Consider the following 27,724-nt stretch of genomic DNA (forward strand, 5'->3'; position numbering starts at 1 on the left):
TTTCATTTGCAGAAACAGTTGACTTTTGTTGTTGTTGTTTAAAACGTGTCTCCAGAGGTCTCTGATCCAATTACACAATGTATGATTCAGGGGTTGGTTGGGAAATTTTAGCCCAGGAGGCAACACTCGGCTCAGCAGCCTATTAGGAACATTTTAACGGAAACAAATGCAGGTGGCCCAGTGACCCAGCCCTAGGTAGCCCACTAGGAAACCGGCCCAGGTGGGCAGATGCCACCCCTGCCCCCCAGCCCAGCCTGCCCCTGGCCTCATTTCTCTGTCTTTCTCAGACAACATAAATGCAGTATGAATGCTTTTTGTATCTTACAATTAGGTGAATAGGTTGTCCCAGTGGATAGTACAGCCTCCTGGTAGTGGCCACACTGCTTTTCAGAAGGGTGGATCTCACAGGTTACTGCCTGTCAGTTCTACAGCATAAATACAGCTGAGGTGCAGGAGTGGTGACACAGTGACAACAGAGGACCAGACTCATCAGGTGAGCTACAGAGATGACACCATCATAAGAACCATGTCTATGCACGGCCATATGGGGGGGAGGGGGGTAACATGAGTACCCCCAATCATTTTAAAATGTTGGGGTAAATGTATCAAGCTGTGATTTTGCGGTGGTTTTGAAAAGTGGAGATGTTGCCTATAGCAACCAATCAGATTCTAGTTATCATTTACTTAGTGCATTCTACAAAATGACAGCTAGAATCTGATTGGTTGCTATAGGCAACATCTCCACTTTTCAAACCCGCTGGAAACTCGCAGCTTGATACATTTACCCCATTGTCTCGTATGTACACAGTAATGAGGTGTTTGGCACTTGTTGATGTGGTGTAAGGTGACTTCAGTATGATACAATAGGGATGAAGAAATATAGAGAGATTGGGGGGTGGAGGAGTGTGACTGTACATTAGTGCAAGTACAGTGCTATTTTAATAACATTTAATTAATTTGTTTGGTCATTAAATTAGCAATTGCTAATGGTAAATTAATAATAATTATTATGATGATAACATTAGCATTTTACATGTGTTATATTAATGATTGATGATTATTAATAATTGAAATGACTAGTTTATATAGAGCATACCATTTATGCACCGTTATATCCACAGTATTTTTCATGTGCATATTCTCTGTCCAAATGAGCTAACGGAGAGTTATTATTAACATTTCTGATAGATGCAAATCTGTAATAAAACCATAGAAATTAATAAACTTATCTGTTTATTGCAAGTTAGACGTTGAAAGCAGACTCCAAAAACATACTGGTAGGTTAATTGGCTGCTATCAAATTGACCTCACTCTCTCAGTCTGTGTGTGTGTATATTAAGGATTTTAGACTGTAAGCTCCAATGGGGCAGGGACTGATGTGAGTGAGTTCTCTGTACAGCGCTGTGGAATTAGTGGCGCTATATAAATAAATGGTGATGATGATAGGGAGCAAAAGTTCTCTAATTTCTGTCATAATTTGTAGTTTGTAGGAAAAAAATCACAGTAGAGCTGCTGCCGTCTGTTGTCCAGTTCTTACAATTTGTCTTAAAGTGATTGTTAATTTGGCAGTACCGCACACATACCTACCTACAAATGGACCTCCCACAACACTACAGTGGACTCCTTTTTATTATATTTATTAATGACCTTGGTGATGGTTTAGAGAGTAAAGTTTCCATTTTTGCAGATGACACTCAACTCTGTAAGGTAATAAAATCAGAGCAAAATGTAGCTTCTCTACAGAGGGACTTAAATAAGGTGGAGGATTTGGCGGCCAAATGGAATATGAGGTTTAACACAGATAAATGTAAGGTTATGCATTTAGGGAGATAAACAAGCTCACCATCTATAAACTAAATGGGATTAATTTATAGGAATCTATAATGGAAAAGGATTTGGGAGTGCTTGTAAAGAGTAGATGTAGCAATAGTGCTCAATGTCAAGCAACAGCTGCAAGGGAAAATAAAGTATTGGCATTCATAAAAAGGGGCATAGATGCAAGGGAAGACAGAGTAATTTTGCCACTGTATAAATCCTTGGTAAGACGTCATCTTGAATATGGAGTTCAGTTCTAGGCACCACTCAATAAAAAAAAGATATTTTGGAACTAGAAAGGGTTCAGAGAAGGGCAACAAAATTGATAAAGTCATTAAGTTATGAGGAAAGGTTATCCAGGTTAGGGATGTTTACTTTAGAAAAGAGGCATCTAAGAGTAGATATGATTACTATGTACAAATACATTAAGGGTCAATACAGAGAACTTTCATGGGAACTTTTTACCCCAAGGACTATACACAGAACACGCGGTCACCCCCTAAGGTTAGAGGAGAGGAAATTTCACAACCAGCAGAGGAAGTGGTTTCTTACAGTAAGGGCAGTCAAGATATGGAATTCACTGCCAGGGAAGGTTGTGATGGCAGATTCAATAGATATGTTTAAGAAAGGATTAGACACATTTTTTGCGGAAAATTGTATCCATGGATATGACCGTTAATTAAAATGAAGGATAGTAGTGGATATAGGGAAAAAATAAACCTACAATATTTGGTCAGAAGGGATATTTCCTGATGGAAACAGATTGGCGGTTGTTTAATCTGGATCAATTTCAAATATAAGTGCGGGATCGCAGGAGATCCAAAATAGGTTGAACTTGATGGACTGGTGTCTTTTTTCAACCTCATCAACTATGGTACTATGTTACTATGTATATAAGTCACAGCTAAAGCTCAACAGCTGCAAATCCCTACAAAATAAAAAACAGCAAAAATAATTTAGATTCAATTTATTAATGAAAAAAAAGTTATTTATATTAGAGTTCTTTCTGTACAAGTTTTTACTACAGAAACCAGAAAAAGAGGAACAGGGCAATTTTGTTCTAAAAGAGTATGTCCTCCTGAAAGAGTGATAGGTGGGAAGTATGCACAAAGGCAGAACATACAGTTTATTTTATGCAGACTAGCAAGTTCTCTTACAATGCAGATATAGCGCAGAGGAGGCAGTTCTCCAGCATCCTGCCTGCTTCCTAGCGAATGGTGCCTCAATGACGCGATTCGTGGTCAATCGTGTCATTTTTATTTTGGCCCCACCCCCACTGCAAAATGTCGATTTCTATGCAGGGGACTGGGCGGAGATGATGTGATTGACTGCGCCCCACCCCCTCCAGTTCTCCCACCAGGCCCCCTATCCGGCATCTCCTGGAGGGTCCCAACTAAAAGTAGGCAAGTATGATGTACATTAACCTCACAGGGGCAAGAACACATGAGAAAGTGAGCCAGGATAAATTAACTAGTTAATATTTATGCGAATCACAAATCTAATGAGACGTATACACTTTGTGATGCATTAAGCAGAACTCCCTTAAGTTGAATGTATGGCTATACCTATGTTAAAGAATTAGCAATGCAGCATTCTTCAATAGGACATGGTAGGTCTATCAAGTCTCCTGTCATTTTTCAGGAGTCTTCTGAATTTTACTCCCATTGCATCTTAAGTAAGTAATGTCCATAGAGAGGAAGTACAAAGTGGTTTAGCAGAGGCTGAAGTACTATAATGCTCTTATTACATGATACTGGTTAGATGGGACTGAGTTGTATTCGATTATAGCTCTGATAGATAAATATATTTTATAATATATTATGATATATTATAATATATTTTCTCTAAAAAGGTGACATTGATAAATTAGGTATGTTTTTCCACACATTTATACTGGTTTTTGTGGGTTTTTTTGTTTGTCAAGTTATAACATCTAAAATATGAACTATACTTCCAGGTGCCACAATGACCAGCATGAATTCTACACCTAAATCCCGGAAGCCATTTATTGTTCTAAGAGAGTTTATGACTGGCCGACACAAAGTGGCCTCTGGATCCATAGGTGTTTTCCTAGACAGTGACCAGACCCGTGGTCGTATTCTGGATCTCCCATCCCGCCCAGAAGTATCAGTGAGGAGGAATGCAGTGCGGGTGCTGGGAAGGAGAGACTCAGCCTTTCTGTACGGGATCGGATCAACTCAAAGACGGCTTCAACTTCTGGCCAATGAAAAGTTGTTCCTTGCAGTGTGCGGGTTGCAGATTAGTGATGTGGTCAGAGTGCGGTACCAGGGCTATGCCGCAGTGGGTGTGGTCAGTGCTATCTGGGAGCTGTCTGAGAAATCAGGACTCTGCGAGCTTACAAAGTTACTGATTCAGGTGGAACTCTTGGTAAGTGAACTTATATTTGAAAGTATGAAAGCAAATGTTACAGAACTTCTTATAGAAATGTGTTTTCCAGTAAAAGTGCAAGTGTAAGGTGCAAATTGTGTCCGACTGTAAGTATTGGACAAGCAGGGCCACCAAAAGGAACCTTGGGCCCCTGTGCTGCAGCTTCTTGGGGCCCTTCCTCTAGGCTGTGTGCCAGACTTAGCAAAAGCCAGTGCTGCAAGTGCAAGAACATACTGGCTGCTCAGCCATTTCCCCCTATAATCAAGCTTGCCCCATCCATGCCCACCATAATCTTCTGACCTCCCATCCCCCGAAGACAAGGCCTCCACCACCTCCAATATCCTTTACAGGAAGAAAAATTATGGCCATTCTCTTGGAAAACAGGAACTCTCCTCTAAATGCACCTTATCCATCCTATTATTTAATTTAAATAATCTCCTGCAAAACATAATCTTCCAAAACCAAAAACCAAACATAACAGTGTGGGGGTATTCAATTGTACGCAAGTTGTAGTTTCACAGCACCTGGAGGGCCGCAGGTAGGACAGGCCTGATCTAGATGCTATGAGGATATAGCCTATGAGTTGTTGGAAGTGTTTCAGGGTATCTGGGATTGGTCGCAGTAGGAGATAATAGGAAAGGTTGGCTGGAGGCAGTTAGAATTAGGTTATGCACTTCTTGACTGCAGAATAGTCTATTAAGCATTAAGTATTTTTGCATGAGTCAGGTACAGAATTTGTTAACATTTTGCAGGATGGCGAATGCTGCAATAATGTCACTCCATGGTTAAAGGTAGATGTTGGTGAAGTTTTGGCTGTAAGCTCTAGTGTACAGCATCATCCTCATTACAAGGAATTTGGACCCAGGTTGGATGAAGAAGGTAAGTGTCCAAAACCATTGAATAAGCCAATAAGTGTTTGTGGGTGTGTGTAGACAAGTATTTTTAAAGAAGGCCTAGGGATTTGGAGATGTTGTAAACATATATAGTGGTATTATTTTGTAAACAGGTGCAAAATTCTTTGACGTAATATGAATGTTTGCCAGCTTCTCTATGCAGCAATTACTGTGATGCAAGAATGTGCAGAATGCACGTCAGTGTAAGCAATCCCAGAATCCCATCTGATTGTGTCATGCCTATCTATAGTCATACCATGAAACCTGTATTTCTTTCTGTAACAGACCTATACACGTGTTTAAGGGATAATTAGCATCTAATTGCCTATTTACAACATGTAGTTGTAGCCTATCGTTCACTAATGTTTGTAAAATAATTTCTTAGTCCATAGTCCAATAGTCCATACTAAGGCTTTATGAGTTATTTTACCCCAGTAAGCTGGTAAATTTGGCCTTTATAGTTATATGCATATCTAAAAATTATTTAAGGACGTGAGCACAGCTTATTTTTTTACATACAATGCATATATGAAAAATGTAATTATTTTTTTAGGGCGCATTCAAAGGAGTTTACTATGAATGAATATGTTTCTATAAATGTTTCAGATAACAGTCTATTTTAATTGAAACTGTCTTTACATTCCAGCCATCTCAGACGCTGCGCCAATTTTTCCTCCTTCTCGATTGCGCATAGCCGATGTCGGCTGTTTTTAGTTGCACACTCTTATTATATAGACACTTTCATTAAAGTGCTTCCTGCATTATTTACCGCGCAAGGAAGCCTATTATTTAATGTGGTTTCAATACATACATTCATTCACTTCAGTGACATAATCTTACCTTTGTGTGCCTCTATAGATATTCTGGAGGATATCTTAAAGGACCACCCTCCTGTGCATGAATGTGATGTTCTAGAGAAGATGGTTGGATTGAGAAAAGGTATTCAAGGGCACTACAACTCCTGCTATCTGGATACCACTATTTTCAGGTGAAGCCTCCAAAATCCCCATAGACATATAGGGCTAGATTTACTAAACTGTGGGTTTGAAAAAGTGGAGATGTTGCCTTTAGCAACCAATCAGATTCTAGCTGTCATTTCTTTAGTGCACTCTACAAAATGACAGCTAGAATCTGATTGGTTGCTATAGGCAACATCCCCACTTTTTCAAACCCGCAGTTTAGTAAATATACTCCATATAGAATCCAACCAAGCCTGTGCCTTTGTATTCAAAGAAATCTCTTATCTCTTTGGTAGCCTGTTTGCCTTCTCCTCTGTTCTGGATCACATCTTGCGCTCTCCAGACGTCTGTGATGCCAAAGTACAACGTGTCCTGAGGCAAGACATTGTGAACCCATTAAGAAGGTGAGCTTGTGATTGGCCATTGTTATGGTTATCTTGGGTACAGTTGAAGCTTTACGGAGACAATGAGGGTTATTTATGACATTGTTCCAATGTGCAAATCTGCATAAAAAAAACTATAGCAACAAATTAGCACTGTTTCTGTCTAGTGCAGGTTAGATATTGAAATAAATGTCTTATTGGGTTACTATGTGTTTTTCTAGTAATGTTACTAAACTACTTTCAGTAGTGTAGTCTCATAAGTGGTGGAACATTAACATCAGCACTAACAGATGCAGTGTGGCCTGCATCTAACAGTGGCTTACCTGTCAGATCTAGGTTACACTTAATCTATCAGTGCTGACAATAGGTGACACCTGAGAAAGGTTCCAAAGCCATAGCTGCCCTGAAGCAAGCAGTGTACACTAGGGTACACAAAGCAGTTTATAAAGCTTAACTATCACATAGCAAAACTGTGATAGAGTCATGAAGGGGTTACTCTGTTTATAATATATTTTACCTCAGTAACACCCTTAACGCTACTTTTGAGAATATTCTCCCTTCTTTCGGTATCATTTGAGTGAGACTGTCTTAGTAAGCGACACTTATCACAAGCCAATATTCAGCTTCTATATAAACACCCCTCACTCTGAGGCAGTGTTCTGAAGTGGTGACTCTTACTCTGTGTCACATTGCAGGAGTGGATTTGTACATGCTGCCAATGTCATGAAGCTCAGAAAGCTGCTTCCATGTGATACGTTTGTTACGGAAGAGAAAGGTTTGTGTCCAATGATCTTATGGACATTTCATGCTGTATACTTTTACAGTCTGTGGGAGTTGTGCCAGCTTGACGCACCTCATCCTGCCATTAATCTCACTTTCTTTCAGACCCTGAAGAATTCCTAAGTGCCCTACTGCATGAAGTGCTAGCAGTGGAACCCCTTCTGAAAATCAGGTAAAGTCTCCTGAGTTTCATAGTTATCTTCATACATTAAGTACTCGGTTATCTTGCTTGTTTCCGTATCTGGCTTGATATACAGATATATAAGTGGTGGTTCACAGATGCACAAAACAGAATCCTTTCTGCACTCCTAAATCAGTCAGGGGCAAAACTACAGCCTTCCTGGCATCTTACTTTTTAGTGCTGCTCTATGTCAGCCATGCTCCAGTGCAGCTAGTTTGTCAAAGACAAAAACTACGCCCAAGGCACTCTACTATAGCATATGAGAGAATCAGAGGAGTCAATGTGTGTTCTCTGAATGTATAGCTCTCCTCTGATTGGTCCACGTGGTGCAGTGGGCTAACCTGGTGGTATTTTACTATGGATCCAAAGAGGTGCTGTGGAGAAGGAAGATCCTGCTACCAGCTGAGCAGCAGTCAGTGAAGGATACATTATTGTGGAGGAGTGAGGGGAGTGAAAGAGTCAGGTATAGGGGCAATCAGAGGTAGGAGAAAAAAATAAGAACTCGGGGGAAAGTGGGTGACATAGAGAGTGCCAGGTTATGAAAAGAGATCTTTCCTGATGAGAGGCAGAGAACTGAGAATGAGAAAAATACACCTGTAAAAGCAAATAGAGAGAGTTATGAATTAAAGAATGTTTACAGGAGAAAAAATGACATGGGGCTAAAAAAAAAAGAAAGAGCACTGGAAAGAGAAAAGAAAGAACTGAAGGGAGGGATAAGAGAGCTCTGGAAGGACAAGACCGATGAGCTGAGGGTAGAAAAGGAGGACCTGTGGGACAAGTGAACTTGGAGGAGAAAAGAGGGAGCTAGGAGAGAAAAAGAGAGAGCTTGGAGGAGAATAGAGAGATTGGAGATATAAGAAAGAACTAGACAAGAAAAAGAGAGAGCTTGGTGGAGAATAGAGAGAGCTTGAAGGAGAAAAGAGAGAGCTAGGAGGAGAAAAAGAGAGAACTTGGAGGAGAAAACAGAGAGATTGGAGATATAAGAAAGAACTAGACAAGAAAAAGAGAGAGCTTGATGGAGAATAGAGAGAGCTTGAAGGAGAAAAGAGAGAGCTAGGAGGAGAAAAAGAGAGAGCTTGGAGGAGAAAAAGAGAGAACTTGGAGGAGAAAACAGAGAGATTGGAGATATAAGAAAGAACTAGACAAGAGAAAGAGAGAGCTTGGTGGAGAAGAGAAAGCTAGGAGAGAAAATAGAGTGTTTGGAGGAGAAAAGAGGGTTTGGAGAAAAAAGAGAGCTTGTATGAGAAAAGAGAGAGCTTGGATGAGAAAAGAGAGATCTTGTAGAAGAAAAGAGAGATCTTGTAGAAGAAAAGAGAGAGCTTGTAGAAGAAAATGATTTTTAAGCAGCATTTCAAAATCATTGGATAATGGATTCCAGATTGATTTAATTGATAGGTTCAGTGCTTCAAATTGGAAGTTAATAAAAAAATCTAATAATGCATCTAATAATGCTGTATAGATTGAATTCTTGTACACACAATGTGGTGTAAATCATTAATGCATATAACATAGGACTGCATAGAAAATGTACACCTTTATTGATTGTAAAAATATGACAAACAAAACATTACTGTTCTTTTGAATGGAATGAAAAGTCATCTTCTTTCTCCATTCTGCAGGTGTAATAACAAGACTCAGGAGAGCAACAGCTATCAAATCATTGTGGAGCGAGACGGAATGCTAAACATTCCCAGTGTCCAGACCCTGATGGAAAGATCATTCCGATCATATGAGGACCTGAAGTTTGACCAGGTGATGTCACCTCTCAAAATATTAAGTGCACCTCTTCCCCCAATGTTACTGTACTGAGCTTCAAGTTCCTGGTATTTTATAGTTTGATTGCATTTGCATATGGTAAATAAGCTAGTAAATAAGCAGAGGAGGTTTCCAGCCTTGGGAGTCTGTTCCTGAGGTGCACAAAGGTTGAATTATCCGACCATCACTGCCTGGAGAATTCTAAAGTAAACAGGATCTACCAATAGGTGGTTACCATGGAAACCCTGTCACGGTGGATATTTTAAACTGTGTTATTGTGGTACTTAAAACATGGTTCTACACATTGAGCTTTCCATCCCCTATATGTCTGTTTCTTTAGCAACAGGCCATTATGTACCGTCTGTCCATCCCGATACCATCCTGTGTAGCTTATACCCGTCTGTGCAACCATTCTCACATTCCGTTTCTTTCTAGGTTCCCTGCTGCCTTATCCTTCAGATGCCGAGATTTGGGAAGAAGTTTAAGATGTTTCCTTTTATCTTCCCTTCCCTAGAGCTGGACATCACTAATATGCTATACACAAGTAATTATTATATGGCAAATGATCCAAACAGTAATGGTGAAATCTTAATGCAGGAAATCAAGCAATCTGTCAGTCTCAATCCATTACATACTCTGGATGGTAGAGCATGTTTGGAGTTCAACAACAGCCGGATAGGCACTGTGTGTTTATCCTTACAATATAGGATAGATAAATGGGATAGCTAGATGGAAAATTGGAGCAAAATCCAGAAAAAAACATATATCATCTTTGTGGAGTTTGTATGTTCGCCCCGTGTTTGCATGGGCTTCCTCCGGGTGCTCTGGTTTCCTCCCACACTCCAAAAACATACTGGTAGGTTAATTGGCTGCTACCAAAATTGACCCTAGTCTCTATATCTCTCTTGGTCTATGTGTGTGTGTATCTTAGGGAATTTAGACTGTAAGCTCCAATGGGGCAGGGACTGACGGAATTAGTGGTGCTATATAAATAAATGATGATGATGATATTTTTGGGCTGCATAGGACATGGTGTCACCATGGAAATGTAATCTCTATATATTTGCCTGTAGGGAGCAGGGTTTGCTGCCTCTGTCTGAGTCCGGCCGAGTATGAATGTACTCAGTGCCTTGCAGACCCACTGACCACAGATGGGCACATTCGCCAGTTCTGCCAACTTTGCGAGAAACAGGTGAGTGGTGGCCAGCACCAGTTGACGCTGTAATACAATATCAACCGACTGCTTATAGTTCAGAAAAGGGATATAAGGACATATCCAGCCAATCAAAATCACTAAACTTGGGTATAAATAAAACTAAACCATAAGCATTGGAAACTACTTCATACAGTGGGTATCTCTGATTTCTCACATTCATATTCATCACATTTTATGCAGTGCAAACATGAAGCATGTCGGGGAGAGTAGCAATAGAATCTTTGGTATTTAGTATTGTAATATAAAACAGACACACTTCCTCTGTCTGTAAGATAAGACCCCACACTTTGTGTCTTTTTTCGCACCCACAGGTTCATTCACACAAAAAAATGAATGATCACAAACCTACTAAACTGGAAACACAAACCAGTGCTTCAGTCCCAAGACAAAGACTTGAGTTGCTGGCAGTTCTCTGCATAAAGACCAGTCACTTTGTATCGTTTGTTAAATACGGACCAGGCAAAAACTCCTGGGTGTTCTTCGACAGCATGGCAGGAAAAATAGGTATGTAACATGTAACCTCCAAACAGATAAGGTCAAACGCATGACCCCAGCACTATGGGGCAGAAATGCTAACCACTGAGCCACTGTGTTGCCCAAATGAAGTATGTGAATGTGGCACAGAACTGCTTCAATGCTCAGAACTGAGGCGAGAGTAGGATTGAACTGTGTACTACCCAAAAGCATAAAAAAATAAACAACTGCTTAAATTATATAAAGAGCTTTGTGGAAAAACACAGAAGGATGCACAAAAGATAATGCATATAGTATAAGTTGCAGGATGGTATATACTAACGGATAAATTCAAGTTGATAGCTGAAAACCCCTTCTTGGATCACCCTGGTAGAAACTAAAACAGTACATGCCATGCTCAAAACTATCTTGGAAAATGGTAAAACAAGTAAACAAGTGCACTGATTTTAGCATAAGTAGATTTTTCATTATAGTCTCTTGATAATTCAACTTATATCAGACTTTGTGAAAAGAACATCTGGGGGTAAATGTATCAAGCTGAGAGTTCTCCGGCAGGTTTGAAAAGTGGACATGTTGCCTACGGCAACCAATCAGATTCTAGCTGTCATCTTGTAGAATGTACTAAATAAATGATAGCTAGAATCTGATTGGATTTTTCAAACCCGCCGGAAAACTCTCAGCTTGATACATTTACCCCCCTGAAGTGTTTTAGAGGAACCCAATAGATGGTGAAGTAATATCACTAATTCAAAACTTTTCCATGGCACTTTTATGGTAACCCTTTTGCTAAACATATCAAAATGATTTTATGTATGATGCAGACTTACTTCTTTCTTAACTAAAGATAAGGCAGAGTATGATAAAGCTTTCTGTAGACACCAGGGATATGGTTTGTTGGACTATGAGGAAAGTAATGATAGCAATTGACTACAGAGATTGCATAGATGTATGCTTGATAAGGTAGAAGAGCATAAGCTCCAATTGTGAAATTTCAATGTTGTGTGTTTTAACTTAGGTAACGAAATCGGTTCAAATGTCCCTGTGGTCCGAACCTGCCCACAACTGGGAGACTATTTGTTAATGTCTGAGGAAGAATTCAGTGCTGTGGACTTCACAAAGATGGATGCCCTATCCAAGAGATTCTTCTCAGACATCTACATGTGCATCTACCAGTGTCCAGATCTCAGCATCCGAAGTGGCTGACACTTTGCCTCTGGTAACAGAGGACATGGCTTGGCAAATCGTGTTACACAGTTGATTTTGGTGAAGATCAGATGATGGAAAAACACAAAAACATTTGTGACAAGAAAGGTCATATCTAGTAGTTGAATAGATGCATGAACAGAACGGACGCTGGATCTACTGTAGCGCATCTTGGGAGTCACATAGATTTTTATATGTAAAGAATGACATTTCTAATGTTTTTTTGAATATTGATTTGAACAAAAGGACTTTTGAACATAATGTGTTTTTATATGCATCTTCCCTTTACACAAGATTAGTGTTTATTTTATTTACACTACCAACAGAGGGCAACATAACGATATGATCATTCAGTGGTGCTGTAACAAGGTCCACTGGGTCCAACAGAGTTGCACTCAACTGGACAGTTAATATCAATAGACTGTCAAAAAAATCCTATTCTGTCAATGGGTGGAAACTTTTACATGTATATATTAGTTATTAGGGGCCTGATTCATTAAGGATCTTAACTTAAGAAACCTCTTATTTCAGTCTCCTGGACAAAACCATGTTACAATGCAAGGGGTGCAAATTAGTATTCTGTTTTGCACATAAGTTAAATACTGACTGTTTTTTCATGTAGCACACGAATATCAACTTTAAATTTTAGTGTACAAATAAGCTATCAAGTATCTGTGTGCTACATGAATAAACAGTCAGTATTTATCTTATGTGCAAAACAGAATACTAATTTGCACCCCTTGCATTGTAACATGGTTTTGTCCAGGAGACTGAAATAAGATGTTTCTTAAGTTAAGATCCTTAATGAATCAGGCCCTAGAAGCTGTTTTCTGTTAACTTGTATCTTAGAAGTGTGGTCCTGTATATGAACAGTTTTTAATGAATTTACACACAAAATAAAGAATATATGGAATAAAGTTACTAGCACTGCTTGAGGTTGGTATGCTTATATTTCATTTTCGCACAGGTAAGCCGGTATAACAACCCCGTAAAATCATATGGAAATGAACACAATCAAATGGCCATACTCTTTTTACTGACCACATAAGGGAATACCTGCCACTGTACACATGTAGATTATCAATGTGCCAGGAGGGAGATGAGAGTGGCACAGCAAGAACTCCAAACGGATTATTAGTAAGGCACAAATATATGTATTACACACACTCATGGGTGACCACTCCTATCATTACCCAGTAATCATCTGAAAGAACATCCAGTCATATAGAACGATTCTCCACAGTTAGGTAAGAGTAAACAAGGTGGTAATCTGTTCTTCAGTAAAAATCCGAGCAGGACAGTTTCCCAATCATTTTACCACGCCCTGACCTAATTAGAGGGCTCACCCGTCACTGCATTTTTCCCCCGCTGATGACCTTGGCACCAATGAGGTAATATAGGAAGCACAAACCTGATTTAGAATATTTAACCCATATTTAGTTCATGCAGCTGGGTATAATCAGCTACAGATCAGGTTGCCAGACAAGGTTTAACTAAGCAGCTCATAGTTGCTATGTTACTGAAACAAATATGTACATAATGGAGTTCCAGCAATGGCCAGTGGTCTTATTGCATGAAACATATAGACATACATACACAGTTTTCAGTGTATGTTTGAGACATTCCTAGTTGAATACAAACAGGTAGGTTCCGCATTGTAAAGAAAGATTACCAAGCTGGTGTGTTAGTGCTTCCTGTGTCATAGTTGATCTGTTCATTCACTGTAAAGTCCATGGACAATTTCTGTTGCTATTTATTTTTGTTATCCGGAGTTTATCACTCTTGCATGAGTTTATCATTTAAATATCCTTAAAATTTTTAACTCAAACAGTTTGTGCTCTAGTAAAAGCAACCTTAGTCCCACATCAGGTTACTCTAGTTGTACCAGTAAACTATACTACATCCGCTGGGTGGTGACTCCACATATTCAAAGATTGGAGTAGTTTCTAGGCAAGACTTTTTTTTTCTAAACCTTCCCTTTCAAAGAGGTTGCCCATGTCTGGGCGGCAACCCCACTCAATTTCATGCTCTCCCCATGTAGAAAGTCACCTCACTCCAGGCCGTTTGTCCAAGGAAGGTAAATTAATTATTATTATTTGCCTAAGGAACAAAGCTGCTGTTAAAGACAAAATAACTGCACATTCGGCCTGTAAGGACCATTGGGGGGTTTGAAGCAACACTATATCTATAAGTAATGGTGCCTTCTGCAATCGTGTACATAAGACACCTCACAGAGACAGTGACCATTTTTAGACTAACACTACACAGACTACACTACATTCAAAAACACATTGGTTGACTATAATAAATCTTAGTGAGCTACTCTGCGCCCTATACCTATAAAGCAGGGTGCACAAAAAACGTTCAACACTTTACACACACACACACACACACACTATGGAGAATTACATTTTTGAAACTGAAGTGCCTCTAGATTCTACAAAGACACTTTTCCCCCTACAAGCATCCTAAGTGCAGGATGCTTGTTGGGGGACATTTATGAAAACCGAGATTCCATTTTTATGTGCTGGACTATTTGCGTTCTTTGATAAAATTACACAAAGCAAAACAAGGTCCTGTGACCCACGGCAACCAAACACACATCAGCTTTCAGCAGTCCAGTGACACCAGACTAATGAAAGCCAATATGTTTGCTATGGCTTACAGCATTCACTGCTCTTTGCACCATAATATTAAACAATTGGATGACTATCCCCAGGAAGTAACACACTAGTGTTCTGAATACATACTAAAAACTAAACGGGTCATCTTTTCTTTCCTCTGCCTTATGCTAGAGCTCCAGTGACCATCTCTTGTAAACTTAAAGCAGAACAATAACTATATAGCACTGGAAAATGTTAATGGATCAAGACAAGTGCTCCTTCCGTAGCCCCGAACTGGCTATGGTAATTGCACCGAGAAGCCAGAGTTCAATAAATCAGTTTTAATTGTAAAACACATTCATACCAAGTTAAATACCAAGTTTTGTTCAAATACTGTGTAGCTTTATGTCAGGGGTGGACCCTTACCCATCCACGGACTCTGGAGCAGCTGCAACGCATTGCGCCATCAATGAGCAATGTAATAGGAAACCATTTAATAGAATTAAAAAAAAAAAATCATACGAACAAGCCCTTAAATCACATCAAAGCTGAAGAAATTATTTTCTGCCGTTTAGTATCAAACAAAGGGTTTAGGCCTTCCCTTTCCCACATGAATGGAAAGTGGGAGCTGTTGTAACTGAAAGCGCTTCTAGTCCATGATTAAAATATTCATCGTGATCCAATCTGGATGTTTCAGCTTGAATAGATGACATGGAGTGGATCCCACCATCTGTCTCTCAGGTTGCAGTTCAAGGGACAAGATGAAGATGTTGTTAAATTGGAAACGTAAATCAGATGAATAAAAAAAAAAAAAAAACAAACAGTCTCCAGACCTGGCAGGCAGTGGAAGAAGATTTATTCATGTAACCGCATACAAAGTAAGCCAAAGTCTCCACAGTCATGGGGACACGCTGTTCCTCAAGCCTTAAGTTCACGAGGCCAGGTCAAAATTCAATGGTTCTTATTTTAAAAAAAAAAGTTTCCATTCTCTCTCCCCCTGAAATGTTCTTTGTAGTTAGTTATTCATTGAGTTTTATTTTATTATTTGTTTATAAGATGATGAATTTTCTTGACAAAAAGTAGGGATTTGGCAAAACAGGAGATAAAAACTATTGTCAATCAAAATGAATTGCAGTGTAAAAAATTACCCAGACCACCTATGAGGGGAAGAAACATGCAGCGTTAAAAAAATAATAATTTATTCAACATACTTTTATGTAAAATTTATATTACAGATAACTCATCTCTGAAGGTATATATGCTTAAACGACTATATATAATATAGAAAGTTAGAATCAGTACCTCAATCTTACATCAAATATAAAAATTCTGTGGCTTAGCAGAACAGTTTTTGTATATATCATGCAAAGAACAGTCTTAGAATAGCACCACCTAGTGGAAAGTGTTCAATATAACAGTAAGAATTGAGTATGAAACTGTATTTTTCCCTTTTCTACAGGTTTTGGCAATATGTGGCATTTCAACTCTTCCTGAACTATAATTGTTGTTATTGCAAAGGGAACCACCCAGCTTTTGGCAAGATCAGGGTAGATGGTCAGACAATGAAACCATTAAATATCTTATGCCGCCTTGTTTTTTGGCCAGTATGTGTGGAAGGATTAGTGTGTGTATCTCTTGCTCTTTTTCAATAATTTTTCCCAGAAGGATCCCTTACACTCCTGCCAGGCAGCATAGGGGTGCGACTAGACAGGTAGGTGACAGGCGAGAGACAAAGTAAATCAGATTTGTGCATTGTATACAGACTGTATATACACAGATATGTCATATGTAACAACTATGAAATAAAGATTTCTGCCTTGACAGTAGTATTTAATGAAGGAGTTACTCATTAAGAAGGTTAATCAATGTCAATTAAAAAGATTATTAATAGCAAAAGGGAAAGATTCTGAGTCTTAATACTATTCTAACTTTGAATATAACCTCACCAAAATGCTCGGTTTCACTTTGAGATTTTTCTTAAAATGATTGTAAACTTTAACTACTCCTTAATATAAGCTGTGCTTGTCCAAAAGTGGACAATCCTGTTCAGCTTTGCCAATTATTTGACATATTCCCACGACTTGTCATCTTACGGTTAGCCATCTAAACCTTATTTACACTGCTCCTGGTCAATCCATAGTTTCTTGTTTGTTTGGCATTTTCTCTCTTGCATATAAATGCTCCCGAGGCTTTTAGCTATTTCTTGCCCCAATCAATACCTATTTTAAGAAATTTCAGCCTCCCCCCCCCCCTTTTTTTTTTGTAAATTACACACAGAAAAAGAAATTTGTCAACAGCACTGTCTAAAATAGTTTAACAATCCTGTAAACAAGTTTATTTCAAAGTAGGAATACACACCAAAAAGAGAGCAAATGATGTCATAAATCCTTCCTTTGTTAGTTCCCAAGTTCCTCCATATTCCTCCTCATCTATCTGCTGGAAGCTGCTAAAATACAGGTACAGTACCCCGGCGTTTATTACACAAAAACTGGCCGAAGAAAGGGAAGAAAAAAAAATAAAAAATTATCACACATTCATTTCTGTGAACTATTTTATGGTTATACGATTCTTTTACTGCAACAGACAAGTCAGTCCATTGTCAACACTAACAACAATTCAGGTACTTCTTTGGAGAATAGTGAAAATCTTTACAAAAAATGGTGGAGTTTTAAAGAAATATATTTACATTAACGTAAGGAAAGGCTTTCAGTACATGCTGGAACTGTGCCTGCTACAAACAAGCAGCCAAGTCTCTTTTTAGAAACTAGCATGCCAAAATCTACACCTCTCCCTTTTCCAAATGCAGGTAGAAGTCCTTTATTTCCTTATCAGACATTTGTTTAGAGAGATATGGGAAGGGACCACTAAAAATCACTCCATCATTTATATAGCGCCACTAATTCCGCAGCACTGTACAGAGAACACACTCACATCAGTCCCTGCCCCAATGGAGCTTACAGTCTAAATTCCCTAACATACAGACAGAAACACAGACTAGGGTCACTTTTTAATACCAGTCAATTAACCTACCAGTATGTTTTTTGCCGTGTGGGAGGAAACCCACGCGAACACGGGGAGAACCATACAAACTCCACACAGATAAGGCCATGGTCGGGAATCGAACTCATGACCCCAGTGCTGAGAGGCAGAAGTGCTAACCACTAAGCCACTGTGCTCCATGGATGTCTGTTGTGTATAAACAAACTCAGCATTTCCACAGAAATGTCCTCCCTTAAAGATAAGACATAACAGTATTTCCACATTTACTTTCATACACAAATTAAGAAAATATGACAGCAGAGTAAAGGATATAATGGTAAATTGCCATGGAAGTTTTTGTAGTAATAGTATGTTGTTTTTGTTTGTGTTTAGCAAGGAAAGTGTGCAGTCCATACTCACTGTCACACTGGCAACAAAATGAGCAGTTCAGTATCAATTTGCACTTGAGACTCCTTATGACTGGAGAGGCGAAAGAGGGGAGGAAAGTAGTGGGTGAGCGTATGCGGAGTACAGTAAAGGTGTGCTCATATAATTGTGACTGAGGTAGTATGGAGATACACCTGCAGAAATACATGGCTGTTGTGGTAGTTGGAGGGTTGGTACGAGACGCTGATGATTGGCAGCACTAACTAGACGTTTCTGATTGGATTCACCTCTCCAGCTGATAATATTTAATTAGTTAGTGCGGCAGCTTTATTATATGCGGTCTATATACATTACTTAATTGATATTTCCATTTGGACTTCAGCAGTAAAAATAACAGATGTTTGTATTTTATTCAAATTTTACTTCAATTAACTTATATTTAAATACTATATGATAGGAACACAATTTGATCTTTAATTGGCCAATATCACCTTTGTGAAAAAAATGTTGGCTATAGGCAACAAACAGACCCAATGGATTAGCCCAACCAAGGATTAGATACACTAATCCATGGTTAGGGAGGATGGAAAGGAGAGGGAAAGCCGGGCACATAGTCTTCTGCATATGTTCAGCCCCATTCACATATCGACATAACAAATGCAAGTCAGCTCAAACCCAGTGATGTGTTTATTTTGTGATTGCAGTTTCTGATTACACTTCTCCACTGCACAATCACAGAGTTCTGTTTTTTTTTGGACTAGGCTGCGAGACGAGCTTTGGGGCCCCACGGAGCAGCCCCCAGGATGATACATCTTTAAGTCACAGACATACATTTGTTATTAACAATTATTTATATGGCATCTACAGAGAATAATCATTCACATCAGTACCTACCCCCAGTGGAGCTTACAATCTTCATTACCCAACACACACACACACACACACACATACACTAGGTTCCATTATCAGAAGCCAAATAACCTACCATTATGACTTTGGAGTGTGGGAGGAAACCAATGCAAACATGGGGCAGACACACATACTCCACACAGATAAAGCCCTGGGGGTAAATGTATCAAGCTGAGAGTTTTCCGGAGGGTTTGAAAAGTGGAGATGTTGCCTATAGCAACCAATCATATTCTAGCTATCATTTTGTAGGTTGTACTAAATAAATGATAGCTAGAATCTGATTGGTTTTTCAAACCCACCGGAAAACTCTCAGCTTGATACAGGAATTGATCTTATGACCCCAGTTCTGTGAGGCAGCAATGCTAACCACTATGACCATACATTCTATACAAAGAATTTCCATGAATGATTTTAAAACTGTACTAATTAGGCTTGAACCTATCCCAAACTTATATACTACAAAGCTAAAATGCAAAGTGGTCCTATATAACAGAAATACAAAATGTAGATGCCATAGACTATTTTAGATATAGTGTATAAAATCCAAATACTGAAAATACTTACATTGCTATTGCTATAAAACCCTTTAGAGGGACAACACCCCAGATCACCCCCAACACGATAGCCAGGATCTGTCGTATCCAGTAGATGACATCAAGGAACTCATCCTGAAAATGTGGAATAGGAGAGACTAAGCAGGTGATCACTGCAAAGCAAGAGGCTGGTTTATTACATTAATGGTATTTTCTGTTGGTGTGCTTAGTGGCTTAGGAAAGAATTACACCACATGTTGTCCAAAGTTTGAAGTCAGCACTTCTGAGTACTATAAATCTCTAAGCTGTATAAATAATCCTCTTTAGAGAAAAAAAAAAACACTTGCGTGTCATCATCGAGCTATATGACAGAATGTGTCATTCAAGTAAATATCAATTAATAATAATTATGAGTAACTCAAACTGTATTAACAGAATATTTTCCTCCTATTTAGACACAGAACAAAGACACCATAGACCTACAAGCATTACTGCAGGGTTATGAAAGGTGTGAGCAGTAAGCCCAGCACATGTCACACACAGGGTGACTAGGGGGTCACTAGTATAAGAGGACACAGCAGTAAGCCCAGCACATGTCACACACAGGGTGACTAGGGGGTCACTAGTATAAGAGGACACAGCAGTAAGCCCAGCACATGTCACACACAGGGTGACTAGGGGGCCACTAGTATAAGAGGATACAGCCGTAAGCCCAGCACATGTCACACACAGGGTGACTATAGGGGGTCACTAGTATAAGAAGACACAGCACAAAGACACCATAGACCTATAAGTATTACTGCAGGGTTATGAAAGATGTGAGCAGTAAGCCCAGCACATGTCACACACAGGGTGACTAGGGGGTCACTAGTATAAGAGATAATGGCAGTGTGGCCTGGACGGGGGACATTACCTTGTCCTCCCAGGCTGCGTCCACCCGTAGCGCTTTACTCCAGGGGGACAGCTTCGCCTTCACCCCCCCATTGGACACGGGGTGCTCCTCTTTCCGCTTGGCGCTGCTCATGATGCGGACGCTGACGGGCCGTCCCCGAGCTGGGGCCTGGTCCTCCGGTCACAGTCCTGCTAGATCTCGCAGTCACTGGGCTCTTCTTAGGATGACGAGCTCGTCCTCAGTCTTACTCCGGATGTGGCTTCAGGAGATCGGAAGTGATGTCCCTCTAGCACATTATACACTGCCTCTGTAACTTCACTGTATAATGACACAGAAGTCGCCATTTTTCCGGAGACCAATAATAGCACTCTATTGGCTGTAGCGAAACTGCGCCATGTTGTTTATTGTTTGTCTTTATAGCCTGTGCTGCAGCTGTCTGCTCTGTAGCCTAGCAGGGGCTCTCTGTCTAAGTGTACCTTGTCTTAGTTAGTTTATGGGTGTAACACGTTTGCTTTGCTTTGAGATCAGGTTTATTCATTTAGCTTGAAAGTGCTAAATTCAGGGGAAGATAAGTATCTCCAGGAAGAAACAGGTCGGGTTGGCTTTCTGTTCCAATAGTAATAGAGAGGGGACAAAGTCTTTACAACTATCGTCATGTTTGTGGAACCAGCTGGAAAAGCAGTACGCTTTGTGATCATGCGGGGTTGTCCTGCTAGAAGTAGCCCCAGAAAATGGGTAGACTGGCCAAAAAGGGACACATGGTCAACAAGAATATTCGGGTAGGCTGTGGCATTTAAATAATGCTCAATTGGTATTAAAGGGCCTAAAGTCTGCCCAGAAAATATCCCCCACACCATTTCTCCACCGTCAGCAAGGCATAATGCATCCATGTATTCATGTTGTTTATGCCAAATTCTGACCCTACAATCTGCATGCTGCAGCAGAAGTCTAGATTTGTCAGACCAGGCAGTGTTTTCCCTGTCTTCAACTTTTGGTGAGCCTGTGCCCATAGTATACTCAGTTTCTTATTATTTGACTGGAGTGGTCTGCTGTTGTAGCCCACCCACTTAAAGGTTCGATATGCTGTGGATTCAGAGATGCGCTTCTGCATACCACTATTATAATGCATGATTATTTAAGTTATTGTCACCTTTCTGTCAGCTTGAACAAGTCTGGCCATTCTCCTGTGACCTCTCTCATTAACAAACCGTTTTTGTCCACAGAACTGCCAGTCACTAGATGTTTTTTGTTTTGCACTCTGTAAACTCTAGAGACTGTTGTGTATGAGAATTCTCAGCGGTTTCTGAGCTCTTCAACCACCAACAATCATTTCAGTCAAAGATCACATTTATTCCGCATTCTGGTGTTTAGTGTAACATATATCAGTTCCAAAATATCGTAGCGGTTATCTGTTCACAACCTCTTACCCCACCCTCATTTGCAGCCTAGTTTACTTAAGGCTCCCTATTTTAGCAACAGTCAATGTCAAGGAAGGTCCCGGAGACCAACGTTCACAGTCCGTTCAGTGGACCTTCCACCAGGTACATGAGGGTTAAAAAAGTTTAATTGTGCAAATGACTTCCAGGGTCACGTGGCTTTCATTTGTCCCTTGGAAGTAGTTGAGGATGTACTGAGGCTAACATATTACCATGAGGGGGGCTTCCAAGACTGTACAGGCTGTGAAGTAAAGTCTCTGGAGTTATGGAATTTCTTGGGCCCCTCACTTAACAGTTCCCCCAGGATATATGCGGCAGGTCTTGTTGGAATTTGGTTTTACTGGCAGTATTTTGAAGGCAATCTTGGCACTTTGTAATGGCCCATCCGCCAAAGTGTTTAGCAATTAATTTCTTTCTAACAAATTTGCCATCTCTAATGGCACCAGACAGGGTTGCCCCTTGTCCCCTCTCATGTATATATTGGCCATTGAACCATTGGCATTCACATACACCGATGTAATGCTTGCAAGGCTTTCAACCTCCGGATGACTGACCACCGTCTTTGTCTGCTTGCGGATGATGTGCTTCTTCTTGTTTCCAGTTCGGAGACCTCATTATTGGACCTACACAAAATTCTAGCTGAATATAGCCAGGTGTTGTATTATAAGTTAAACACTACAAAAACTGAAGCTCTCCCTCTAAAATTCCCACTGGACACACCTGAAGGCTGCTTTAAATTTGCGTGGAAAGAACGCTCACTTTCCATACCTGGGGATACGCATCCCGTACAACATCTCTGACGTGTTTGACATTAATTATCTGCTATTGATTGCCCAGCTTACCAGGTTATCAACCACTTGGATGGGCTATGAGGTCTCCTGGTATTGGGCTTTTCCAGCTCACCACAAGCCCTGGGTTGACCTTAAACGTGCCCTTCACCCTCCATTTTCCATATCGGAACTGACCTGGCTTACTGATATCCTGAGACCTCGCACCCTTCCAGCCCCCCTCCTTCATTCGGGATACGTTCAGTACTATACCCCCCCACCAGTAATAGCTCTTTTTCCAGTGTTTCTACACTTATCCCTGACCTGGATCTCTTTGGCTAGCTCTCTGAGAGCTTTTGCTCTTTGGCACATTTATTTGGCGCTAAGGGTCTCTGCTCCTTTGCGCAACTGCAGGATCGCTTTGGCCTTCCCTCTAAAGACTTTACAAGTACCTGCGGCTGCGACATTGGATCACTGACCTTTTCCGTCAGACCTGCCCATTTAACCCTCCTCCCCCCCTCCTCTATTCTAAACTGACCAGAGGCAACAATAAAGGATGTATTACATTCTGGTACACATATCTCACCACTCTCCCTGTTATGACTAAACATACTTCTCAAATAAAGTGGGAATCCGATCTAGATATATTTGTCTTCTCAACTCAATGGGATTATATTTTTAATAATTTATCTAAAATGTCTAAATACCCTAACCACCTAGAAATGTTTATGAAGCTTCTGTATAGGACCTACCTAACCCTGTCCTGACTACACAAGATATGACCCTCTCACTCTCAGCTCTGCTGGTGCAAATGCGGGGCTTTTGGATATATCTTTTATGTATTTTCATCCTGTCCTTTAATTCAGCCGATTTGGGTAGAAGTTTTTCAACTAACAGAAAAAGTCACGAAGGTGCAACTAACCCCATCTCCACTCATCGGCCTTCTCCAACTATTCCCCGAACAACCACCGAAACACCATAGATATGTGTGGGGCCATAACCTTATCGCTGCTACAGCAGCTATTGCACAACAGTGGAAACAATCCTCCTCTCCCTCCATTTACAAAATTGTAGCTAAAATCCACTTCAATTATGAGATGGAAGCATACGAAGTCCCTTATTTTATGGCACCATCCTCACCCATTGTCAAGTGGATGACCTGGCATGTGATCACCATTGAAGCTGAGGGTTCTAAGATGTTATGCCCACCAGACTTGTCGACCACTGCTACTTTTGACCCTCTTGTACAGCCTCTTCAAGCTCCCCCATGAGACATGCAATAGTTTGGTCCTAGCTTATTTATCTGCCTGAAGTTTGTCTTGTATATTAACCCCCATGCACTAATGCCATTTCATAATTTGATTGTATGTATCTTGTGTTTTGTCTGCTCCCCACTATGTACCCCTCCCCATTCCCTTCTCTTTTTCTGTATCTCTTTCCCTTACCATTTAAATACCACAATAAAAATAGTTCTGTTAAAACAATTCCCCTAGGCACAATATAATCAATTCAGTGGGCCATAAGTCCTGGCGTGTTCCCCACAATCCATCACATTACTGCATTAATGCAGCCCACTCAGTGATCAAAGGGGCTGGGAATAAAAGCTTGCAAAGCAAAGGGTCTATGGTATCCGCATACTGGGGTTCACTGCTGTCAGAAGGTCCCTTTTACTATTCTATCCAGTGGTGCTCCTTCTCTGGTGGGTGTTGCTATGTAGTCTTTTCGAACTTATGCTCCATCATTCCTCCTTTAGTGGCATGACAGAATATCCCGATTCTAAGGATAAAAGCTGCCAACACAGTGATAGCATATACTCATAGTTGGCTTCATGATGTAGCATTGAACACAAGGAACAACTGGGTGTCTACATGGGGGTCAGACAAAGATTTAAGCACTTTCTGCTTCTCTAATAAATCTATTTGTTACAATTTAGGGCAAAAGTTGGTGGATTCTTATACCAGCTAAAGTTAGCACAGGTAGAAAAGAGGTGCATAGTCTATTAAATCGCCAAGTTTCAACCAGGAACCCCTGCAAGGAGGTTTGGGCTTCACAGGTCGCGGCTTCTGCATTGCCATTTGGGGTGACAGTCTGGTAACTGGTGATGGAGCTTAGAATCAGTATGGGGGGGGGGGAGAAGAACCCACCGGCACCCGCTGCTAGAAGTTGCAGTGGGGAGGAGAAGGATTTGCTGACACAGGCTGCTTGGCTCAGCGAATTATAACAACCGAACACCCTAAAAAGGCTTTACTCAGAATTTTTTTTATGAAAAAGTTTAAGAACGCGTGGGACATGTACGTCATTGATGCAGGAGCGTTCTTTGGGGCCATAGCCTTTCCAATCAATAAAATTCTGTAAGGAGCCCTTAGAGAAGCGAGAATCAAGAACTTGGTTAACCTCATATTCTTGCTGCTGCACCGTAATGGAAATATAGTATTAGCGGTGGCAAAAAAGATTGATGAGGGGCTTCAAAAGAGAGATATGGGAAACATTTGGTACAAAGAAAGGTCCAGCCTCAAGGCTACCAGATTGACACAAAATCTTAAAAGGACCATTAAAGCATGGAGGAACCTCTATGCTTGTTCCATAGAATTAATTTGGGGACATATCTTACCGTCTGCAGAGACTTTATAGCACTGGGATGCCTTTTCTAGGTTCTTATTAGCTTGGAACCAAATGAAAAGTTTTGAAGAAGAGAATCCCCTGCTGGACCTTTTCCATAAAGCACAAACAAAAGAGAGGTAGCAGTAGCTTTGTGAAGTGGTTGCCCAGGGCAATAAGTCGACTCAATCATCTTGGTTAGCTGAAATATACTTCCTTTTGGTCTCTTCATTAGATTGTTGATGATGAGCAGTAAAATATTTAAGCTTAATGTAGATATTTTTGCAAAATACCCTCCAGAATACAAATTGGTTTACATGGTCTGATACGATCTCCTGGGGATAGCAACGTAAGGAGAAGATTTCTTTCATAGAGAGGGCAGCCAATGTGGGAGGTGGACCCTTGAGAGGCACAAAATGGATGGCTTTATAGAAGCGTTCAGTAACTATCCAGATGGTGTTGAAGCCTCTGCATAATGGTAGATAAAAATCCATGGATAGATGGGTTGAAGGTCGATCTGGAACGGGCAATTAACCGAGGAACCTTGTGTTTGGTACAAACGGAAAAAACCAACACAAATTTCCCCATTCCCATGACAAAAGGAGGGCTACCAGTAGCTCTCGGCATTTAATTCATGGATCTTTTTAATCCTTGCATGTCCAGCGAACCAGAAGACATAAATAAAGTGTAATCACAGAACGAAGGTCCAGAGGGATAAATATTTTCCAAGGTGGAGAATTAGCAGATTGGGAAAGCATGAAAGGCAGAATGCAACATGGATATAAAATAGATTTGCCGTTCAAAGAATATTCCACAGCTGAGTAATTGAACGTTGCTGTGGATGGATTCCTCTTGGCCTATCACACTGGCCAGAGCTGCTGGGTAGCGTGCAGAATGGTAGTACTGGATGCTGGGTCCAAAACTCATAAACAGCCGGGAACGGATTCGATTTTGGGTCTTATCTGTAGGTCACAGGGATAGAGAAGTTTCCAAGCAGGTCTTTGAAGCAAGTGATGTTTATTTGCTCACCCTGGTTGAAGATATCGGGGAGCAAGTCAGATGGAACATGAACATGAACATTTATATAGATTTGGACACAGCCTCAAAGGGTAAGCCAGCCCCCTTGAGGCCTGAGCTATTTCTAGAATCAGAATGCAATTTGTTTACGCAAACATGGATTTACATGCATTGCACAGCTAAAAATATTTACCCTTTATCTGTGATATCCTAAAACTTGCTGTGATTTCCTGCATCTTGTGCTGTGTACAATGTTCAGACAGGTCCTAACACTCTGGACAAAAGACAACACAGTAACGATCCCCTGCCGGGCCTTCTGCCAGAGCAGGCATTTGGCACTTCATCTCAAAAGACTTAGTTAGCATTTCCTGCCATCAGACTCCCTCCCCACATATGCCTAATTGGAGATTTCCTCTAGCAACCTTAAAACAAAAAAATCATTTTCTCCCTTGGTCTCAGAAATAAAGATATTTCCTTTCCCAAAATACACACAATATCAATAATAAGTACATTTGCAATTATATAAATAAGCGCCCTGCGCTATTTCCTTTACATAAATTTATACCATAAGTTACTAATAAGTGATCCAGTCACAGAAATAAGGACTTAAGTCTAAACTGAAAATGTTTAAAGATTCCCAAGAACTAAAAACCAAAGATATGAAAATTAATAAGAGAGTAGAAACTTTAGAAAAACATATAGGGCATGATTCATCAAGGCATGCATACTAAGCGCAATGTGCGTTTGTTTAAAAATGTACGTAAATTGGGTATACATACATCTGAATTAAACAAGGAACAGATGTGAAGATATTTCGGAGTGAAGAATACATGTGTAAGTATGTTCTTCTCTACTAGACAAGACACTGCAGGATATGTCCATTACCTATGTGGAATATACACTCACAAGTAAAAAAAATTCAATGCCACATTTTTGGACGTCCGTGAACTGGGGAAATAGAGCACCACAAGAAAGATAATTTAAATACCTGACACCTTGGATGTGCCAAGGGAAGAACGCTGAAGGTAGCAAACCTGGCGAGAACTCTGGTGAATTATAAAGGCGGACTACCGGGGACGGGTGTGACTATAAACCGTATAATCTGGAGGTAGAGTCCCAAAGAGCCAGGGAAAAAGAGACCCATTTAGGGTGATGAGCCTTCGAGAGCCAGAGGATGGAAACAGGGGAGAGCAGGCCCAGACCCTTAGCCTTAAGAGATACCGAAACCCTGGAGGTCGCAGGACCGTTCCAAAAGATACATTGAGCAGGGAGATAATATTGTTTGAAATTTGGAATACTGAGGCCTCCACCGTGAGAGTACCTTTGAAGCACCTGGAGTTGTATGTGTGGACGCTTACCTGCCCAAATAGATTTGGACGTAGCAAATTGGAGAAATTTTAAAACATAGGGGGGTATTCGAATGGGGAGGGTCTGTAAGAGATATAAAAGCCGCGGGAGGATGTTCATTTTAACGGTAGAAATACGGCCTATTCAGGAGATTAAATGAAAGGACCAGTAAGTGAGGTCTGATTTTATTTGGAATAGGGTGTGCGGAA

General features: G+C 40.4%; 2 protein-coding genes across 3 annotated transcripts; one reads left to right on the forward strand and one right to left on the reverse strand.

Annotated features, from left to right (window-relative positions):
• The first annotated feature begins 393 nt into the window (after nt 1–393).
• Nucleotides 394–12,583, forward strand: LOC142094931 (ubiquitin carboxyl-terminal hydrolase CYLD-like). 2 transcript variants are annotated; one of them, XM_075177571.1, is made up of 13 exons: nt 450–493; nt 3,117–3,218; nt 3,773–4,203; nt 4,956–5,082; nt 5,955–6,084; nt 6,352–6,459; nt 7,134–7,213; nt 7,324–7,390; nt 9,019–9,151; nt 9,590–9,698; nt 10,228–10,346; nt 10,682–10,874; nt 11,860–12,583. In XM_075177571.1, exons 3-13 carry the CDS (start codon nt 3,781–3,783, stop codon nt 12,045–12,047), a joined length of 1,677 nt encoding a protein of 558 aa, XP_075033672.1. In that variant the 5' UTR covers nt 450–493; nt 3,117–3,218; nt 3,773–3,780; the 3' UTR covers nt 12,048–12,583. The 2 variants fall into 2 exon arrangements, with proteins under 2 accessions (XP_075033671.1, XP_075033672.1); XM_075177570.1 differs by lacking the exon at nt 3,117–3,218 and having other exon boundaries at nt 394–493.
• A 2,393-nt stretch (nt 12,584–14,976) lies between these two features.
• RAB5IF (RAB5 interacting factor) lies at nt 14,977–20,623 on the reverse strand. Its single transcript, XM_075177572.1, has 4 exons — nt 20,372–20,623; nt 19,490–19,593; nt 17,009–17,138; nt 14,977–15,807 (listed from the first exon to the last, which is right to left on the reverse strand). Exons 1-4 carry the CDS (start codon nt 20,480–20,482, stop codon nt 15,766–15,768), a joined length of 387 nt encoding a protein of 128 aa, XP_075033673.1. The 5' UTR covers nt 20,483–20,623; the 3' UTR covers nt 14,977–15,765.
• Between the last annotated feature and the right edge of the window lie 7,101 nt (nt 20,624–27,724).

This window comes from Mixophyes fleayi, chromosome 6 (genome assembly GCF_038048845.1).
Source record: "Mixophyes fleayi isolate aMixFle1 chromosome 6, aMixFle1.hap1, whole genome shotgun sequence".
Lineage (NCBI taxonomy): Eukaryota > Metazoa > Chordata > Amphibia > Anura > Limnodynastidae > Mixophyes > Mixophyes fleayi.